Source organism: Vicia villosa, unplaced genomic scaffold (assembly GCF_029867415.1).
Source record: "Vicia villosa cultivar HV-30 ecotype Madison, WI unplaced genomic scaffold, Vvil1.0 ctg.000685F_1_1, whole genome shotgun sequence".
NCBI classification, from domain to species: domain Eukaryota; kingdom Viridiplantae; phylum Streptophyta; class Magnoliopsida; order Fabales; family Fabaceae; genus Vicia; species Vicia villosa.
The window spans coordinates 370662-377753 of NW_026705307.1; the positions used below are offsets into that span (position 1 = coordinate 370662).

Sequence of the window (7092 nt, forward strand, 5' to 3'; positions counted from 1 at the left end):
TTCTTGGTGGTTGATTTTAAGTTGATGATGCATACATGTATATGAGATGCTGTATGATGTGAAATATTAGGGGGGTGAAATTTTGGGTATGACAACTCGCATTTGGTTTCACAACCTTGTGCTTATGTATCCTTATCGATGGATGAGGAAATCAGAGTCTACGTAGTTCGGGTCAATTTAATTTGTGGGTCGATTTTAGGTTATGAAAAGTATTTGAACTTGGTTATCGCACGGAGAGAAAGAAATCGATCATCGCATGGAGCAAAAAATTAGTTTGATAACTTGCCATTGACTTTAGAGTGTGAATTGATTCTTTGTTTTTTTTATGTTTATGTACACATATATATTATATTTACAAATTAGTGTGAAGGTTAAATTAGTCAAGGTTGAATTAATCAGGGGATTATAAGTATGTACAATTTTTTTTGGAATAATAGCATTATATTTATCATTAAACCAAAAACAGTTCAAACAGCCGATCCCAAGGATCCAGGAAATCTCATCATCCTATTCTATACAACTCTGGGAAACATTTACATGACTCTGTAGTTTCCTACTCATGAGGCATCTACCCAAAATACTCTCCTTGATCTTATTTCCCACCAAATGATCTATGTTTCTATTTGAAAATATTTTTTCGTTTCCATATCTCCACACCTCGTACACAGTTTCTGCTAGAGCAATTTTCAAAATTTGAGTCTTCCAACCTTTTTTGTTGGCTTCAGTAGTCATCCATCTCACTTCCTGGCTCCAACAATCAGGTTCTCTTTGAATATGCATCCATCTCAACACCTCTTTCCAAATGTGATTTGTTCCCTTGCAAGCAAAGAGCAAATGGTTAGTGGATTCAATGTCCTCACAGTAACTGCAAACATTCTCATCAATAAATCCAAACTGTTTTAGCCGGTGTTTTGTAGGAAGCTTTTCCCTTAATGCTAACCAGAGCGTAAACAATGATCGTGGTCTAGCATGGTTGTCAAATAAAATCTTCCGCCAAGCCACTGACGGGTTGTCTCTGCGAAGCTCCATATACATCTTCCTTGTCACATAAACCTTCTTCTCTTTCACTTCTGTCCAGTACATCTTCCTGATATTTTTTTTGTTAATTTTTAAAATAAAACTAGTTAAAAGAAAGAGAAAATATTTGTTTTGAATTTTTTGAGATTTATAAAAAAATGAGAGAAGAATTGAGTTTTTTTGTTATTATCGTTTAAAAAAATGGGCTAATCTACTAAAATAAATATGTGTTTTTTGTATTTTTATTTTGAGTTAAATATACAAAATCCCCTGTAATATTAGCGAGATTTGCTTTAGACCCCTGTAAAAGATATTTTTTTAAGAGTGAAGACCCATTTTGGTCCCTCACAAATATTACAGGAGTCAAATTAGTCCTTTACAATAAAATAGACCCAATTTAATCCCTTATAAAATTTAACCGGATCATATAAGTCCTTCTCTTAATATTTTTTTCAAACCGGTTTTTTCCTAGTTTTAAACCGTGACTGGATTGCCACGTTGGATTTTATTTTATTTTCATTTTTAAAATTTTTATTTTTAATTTCATTTTTAAACAACTATAAATTAATAATATAAAAAAGCCAAAATTGTTTCTTATAAGGAGTTGAACTCAGGCCCATGTGGTTAATCTTAAACAATTCTAAATTTAAAATAAAAAATACAAAATTTGTATCAATATGGTCTCGAACCTAAGTCTCTTCAGATTAAATGACAGTCAATTTAATAAAATAGAAATTGATTTGTCTATTTGTAAATGATAGTCACTTTACTAACAATAGAAATTGATTTGTCTAGTTGTTATTGATAGTCACTTTACTAACCGTAGAAATAGATTTGTCTAGTTGTAAATGATAATCACTTTATTAACAATAGAAATTGATTTATCTAGTTGTAAATGATAGTCACTTTACTAACAATAGAAATTGATTTGTCTTGTTGTAAATAATAGTCACTTTACTAACAATAGAAATTGATTTTTCTAGTTGTAAATGATAGTCACTTTATTAACGATAGAAATTAATTTGTCTAGTTGTAAAGTGAAAATCATTTAACTTGAAGGGACTTGGATTTGAGACCTCATAGATTAAAATTTATGTATAAAATTTGTTAATATTAGTAGAAATCATGAAAATTACTTATTTAAAAATTACTTTTTTTTTGGAGAAAATTAATACTTTATTTCTAACCAAAAACAGTTAATACATGTCGATCCGAAGATCCAGGCTACAAGCTAAGATCAAAATAACATAACAACAACTCTAACAGATAATTACTTTATCAGCATGTGTTCCACATCCAAATGCTCAGCAAGTTTCCTTTTATGTTGCCCACGAATCATCACCATGATTTTTATTCTCTCATCTATATTCATGGTTTGATTAGTGTTCCCAAAAACTCTTTCATTTCTATGTTGCCATACATGATAAATGGTTTCAGCAACAACCATTTTTAGCAGACATCTCTTCCAGCCCTTCTTTGCAGTTTCTTCCATAATCCATTGCCACTCTCTACTCCAGTTCCGCCTCTGTATTTGATACCCGAGCCATGTGAGTACCTTGGTCCAAATCTGCTGTGTGAAGCTGCAGTAAAAAAACAGGTGAAGGACCGTCTCGGGCTGGTCGCACGCACTGCATTTTCCATCAGTGTGAATGCCAATACGCCCTAGTCTATCCTTTGTAGGGATTCTGCCCAGAACAGTAAGCCAAAGAATAAAACGAGCACGGGGACGAGCGTAATTTTGATAAAACAATTTCTTCCAATTCATGTCAGCCCTATCACCTCTCAGCTCTGTGTACATTTTCCGTGTGCTAAAACTATTGTCATTTAGACTTTTCATCCAATAGGGGCTGCATCGAATCATGTCTCTTTTCTTCATAATACTTTTGAAAATCCATGAACAATCTTGTTTCATTTGCCATTGCATTATGTCGACACCCTTCATATAATATGCATCAAGCCATCGAATCCAGAGTTTGTCGTCCTTCCTGTGAAGGTTCCAAAGTAACTTTGCGAACGTGGCTTTGTTCCAGCAATCCAACACCGTAATGTTTAATCCTCCAGCATTATGAGGATCACAGACCTTGTCCCAGGCTACAAGCGCTCTCTTCCCAGTTGCTTTCCCCGACCATAAGATTTTTACACAAAGCTTCAACTCTATGAATTATTTTCTCAGGCAAAGGAAAAACTTGAGTCCAATAATTCGTAATAGCTAGCAACGTACTTTGAACCAGCTGAGTTCTACCTGCATAACTCAAGAACTTTGTGGACCAGTGTTGTATTTTCGCGAGCATTCTATCGATGAGAGGCTGACACTGATGTATCGTGAGTTTCCTGCTAGAGAGAGGTACACCCAGATATTTAAATGGTAGCTGTCCCAAACCGTAAGAAGTCACCTTATTAATATTTGCCTGGTCTGTTATCGATGTTCCACCAAAATAAATTCTACACTTTGACGGGTTTGCTTTGAGTCCTGTAGCTGCGGAGAAATCATTGAACTTCTGCATCAAGGCTTTCACGGATTCAACATCACCTCTTGAGAAAAGCAAAAGGTCGTCAGCAAAGCAAATATGTGTAATCTTCAGTTTTTTGCATTTTGGAAACTCAGAGTTGTTGTTGAGTGTGCCAAGATATCTGTGGAGATACTCCATGATGAGTACAAAGAGAAGCGGCGAGATAGGGTCTCCCTGTCGGAGTCCTCGCTTTGCTTGCAAGATGCTACTCATGTTACCATTAATCATGTACCTATAGGATACACTTCTGACAGCCAGCATGACCCATTTAGTAAATTTTGCGGGGAAATTCATTTCGTTCATAATCTGTTCCAGAGCATTCCATTCAACTGTATCATACGCTTTTTGGAGGTCAATTTGCAGAGTACATCGGGGAGATAGATGCTTCCTATTATATCCTCGTAACAGTTCATAAGCCATAATTATATTGTCGTGGATGTTCTTGCCTGGCAGAAACGCGGATTGACTGTCTTCGCCTAAATGGTTGATCACTCTATTGAGTCTGGCAGTAAGAATCCGTGAGATGATTTTGTAAATTGTTGTACAGCATGCGATAAGTCGCATATCTTTCATTCTCCTTGCATTACTAGTTTTGGGAATTAGGGTCACCAACGCACAATTCACAGCTTTATACAATTTGTTATGGATAAAGAAATCTTGGACAGCATTGACGACATCATGGTTGATCATACTCCAGCTAGCTTTAAAGAACTTTGCATTATACCCGTCCACACCCGGGGCCTTGTTATCTCCCATCCCCTGAATTGCTTTCCAAATCTCAGTCATGGTAACAGGTTTGATCAAGTTTTCCTGTTGCTCCCTATTCAATTGTGCACCTCTCCGAAGCACAGTAATATCCACATGCTGAAGGTTCCTGGCAGACTGTCCAATGAGCTGTTGGTAAAAATCCAACACCTCTTTCTCAATGTCCCTTTGCTCAGTCAAACGATTTCCACACTCATCTTCCAATTCTTTAATGTGAATCTGTTTGTTTTTCTGTTTGAGATTGGCATAGAAATACGCATTATTTCCGTCCCCCAAATTGATCCAATCACTCTTGGATTTCTGTTTCAGAATCTGTTCTTCAATCTCACTATACTTCATCACATCCTCAGTTAGGTTTTTAACCTCAAGACAAATGTTTGTATTTTGTTGATCCTTAGCCCACTTTTCATGGGCCTGCTCCAGTCTCTGCCTGCTATTTCTCAGATTACGGACACCTTCAGTCATCTGCCAGCTTAGTCCTTTCAGAGGGTATTTCAGTGTCTATAAATTCTTCCACAGGCTATACATAGGAGAGTCATGTTGGTTTGGTGACCAGTTTGCTTTCACAATGTTGAGGAAATCAGGATGCTTTGCAATACAGTTTAGAAAAGCGAACCGTCTTCTATTCTTGTTCACGACCACACTAGAATCTTGTCTAACTCGCAGAGGGGAATGGTTCGATATATGTGGTGAAAGCACATCAATTTCAGAGTTTGGGAAAGCATGGAACCATTCAGCATTTGTGAGAGCTCTATCAATTCTGGAGCAAATCAAATTTGCTGTTTGCCTATTTGACCATGTAAAATGAGGTCCTATTGTTTCATGTTCAAATAAGCTAGTGTCATTCATCATCTGTTCCATATCATTATACTCTGCAGCCTGCACATCATGACCCCCAATCCGGTCTCCTATTTTCAGAATATTATTGAAATCACCTATTACAATCCAAGGCCCATGGATAGTGCTCCCAATTTGTATGAGATCGATCCACAATTTTCTTCTATTGGCAAGCTGATTTTGGGCATAGATAATAGTCAGGTAATGTGAGAAACCACCTCTTGTGTCATATATCTCACTATGTATCAATTGATCTGATTTATCATGGGCTATCACCTTCATCTCCACAGGGTTCCAAGCCAGCCAGATCCTCCCATTATTATGGTGTTCATAGTTGTCAATGAACTCCCATTGAAAACCTAATCTGTTACGGATAATGTCACAATTTTTATTTCGAACACGAGTCTCAAGGAGCGCAATGCAGTGCACCTGTAATTTTCTGAGGTGAGCTCCTACCTCAAGGCACCTAGCATGTTTATTGAGCCCACGAACGTTCCATACAATCATGTAACACCAGTAGAGTGAGAGCCCTCTCCCATAAGCAAGCCCCCAAATATGTTGTCGTTTTCTACATGTATGTCCTGTGGTGCTTTTCCTCTGCTTCGATTTCGAACCACTTTCCAAGGGACCTCTGTTTCCACTTGATTTTCAGTAGGTTTTGGTATTTCTGTTTCCACTTGATCAGGCTTTGGTTGTTCAGTGCCTTTAGGTGCAATCACAATAGGTTCTGCTGACTTTTCTGGAGGTTTCTTTTGTTCCCATGCTTGTTTCCCCTCCTTCTTTTTCCGTTCCTGAGCTTCTGTTTTCTTGCACACATGCCCAACTTTATTACACACAGTGCAATATGGCGGCGTCCATTCATACTCTACTTGTTGTAACATCTTTTCCCCCTGTGGATCGCGAATTGTGATGTGGGTTCTTAGTTGCTTTGTGACGTCCACTTCAATGAGTACCCTTGCATACGAAACTCTCAATTTCTTTGATGTACACTCATCCGTGAGCAACGGCTTTCCTATGGCGCTCGCAATTTTCCCTATGCTATGTTCCCCCCAGCAGTATAACGGCAATTGTGGGAATATCACCCAGATTGGGAGAACCCGCAGGACATCATCTTGCAGCGTAAATTTGGGGGTCCATTCATGTAACAAGATAGGCTTTTTGAATACTGTGTATGGTCCTCGCATTAAGACCGCATCTCTATCCAGTCGTGTCTTGAATCGGACAAGGAAATAACCCTCCTCATTATAGTATAATTCCGGCAGGGTGACAAAATTCCAAGTGAGAGACATGAATTTCTTTACTGCGTGCATAGAAAGATTATTTCCTATGGCATACATGATTAAAGCATTACTCCAAAAATCTTTCTCTGAAGCTACATCTTTCTCCTCTAGCTGGACCTCAATTTCACCATCTATCTCCATCGGTGTTGTATATTTCAATTCACAGCCATTCGACGGGATACGATTTTCTTGAATGATATCTACCCAAAGTTGTGGTGTCGCTTCCTGCTCTGCATCATTTTGTTTTCCTTCCACATGTGGCTCCTCAACAATTGGTTCTAGTTGCGGGTTTTCGCCCTCAGTTGGTTTCCTGATTCCAGTGGTGCCCTTCCCCGATGAGTTTGGAGTAGACGGGAACAATCTCGTACTCGCCGGTGGTGTCATCGCTGCCTTCTTCTTCGGCCTGCCACGACCCATCTCCAAAATCAAAAGCGACCAAAATAAACCCTAATACCCTTCCGTCGTGGCCCCTAACCCTAGGGTTAGGAGTTTAAGCCATCGGCCAGAGAGGCGTAGAAATAATTTTGGCTTTTTTGATATTATTCAGTGATAACTGTTTAAAAATGAAATTAAAATTTAAAATTAATTTAGTATTTAAAAAATAAAAAATAAAAAAATCCAACGTGTCAGTCTAGTCACGGTTTAAAAGTATGAAAAGAACCGGTTTAGAAGTAGGAAAAAAC

The 7092-nt window shown here is 37.9% G+C and overlaps 1 protein-coding gene across 1 annotated transcript; it reads right to left on the reverse strand.

Moving 5' to 3' along the window:
* Window positions 1–507: 507 nt before the first annotated feature.
* On the reverse strand, window positions 508–1083 carry LOC131630492 (uncharacterized). Its single transcript, XM_058901267.1, has one exon. It carries the CDS (start codon window positions 1081–1083, stop codon window positions 508–510), a length of 576 nt encoding a protein of 191 aa, XP_058757250.1.
* Window positions 1084–7092: the final 6009 nt, after the last annotated feature.

Excerpts from the sequence above, each read along its gene's own strand:
- LOC131630492 (XM_058901267.1), bottom strand. The coding sequence starts at position 1,083 with ATGTACTGGACAGAAGTGAAAGAGAAGAAGGTTTATGTGACAAGGAAG.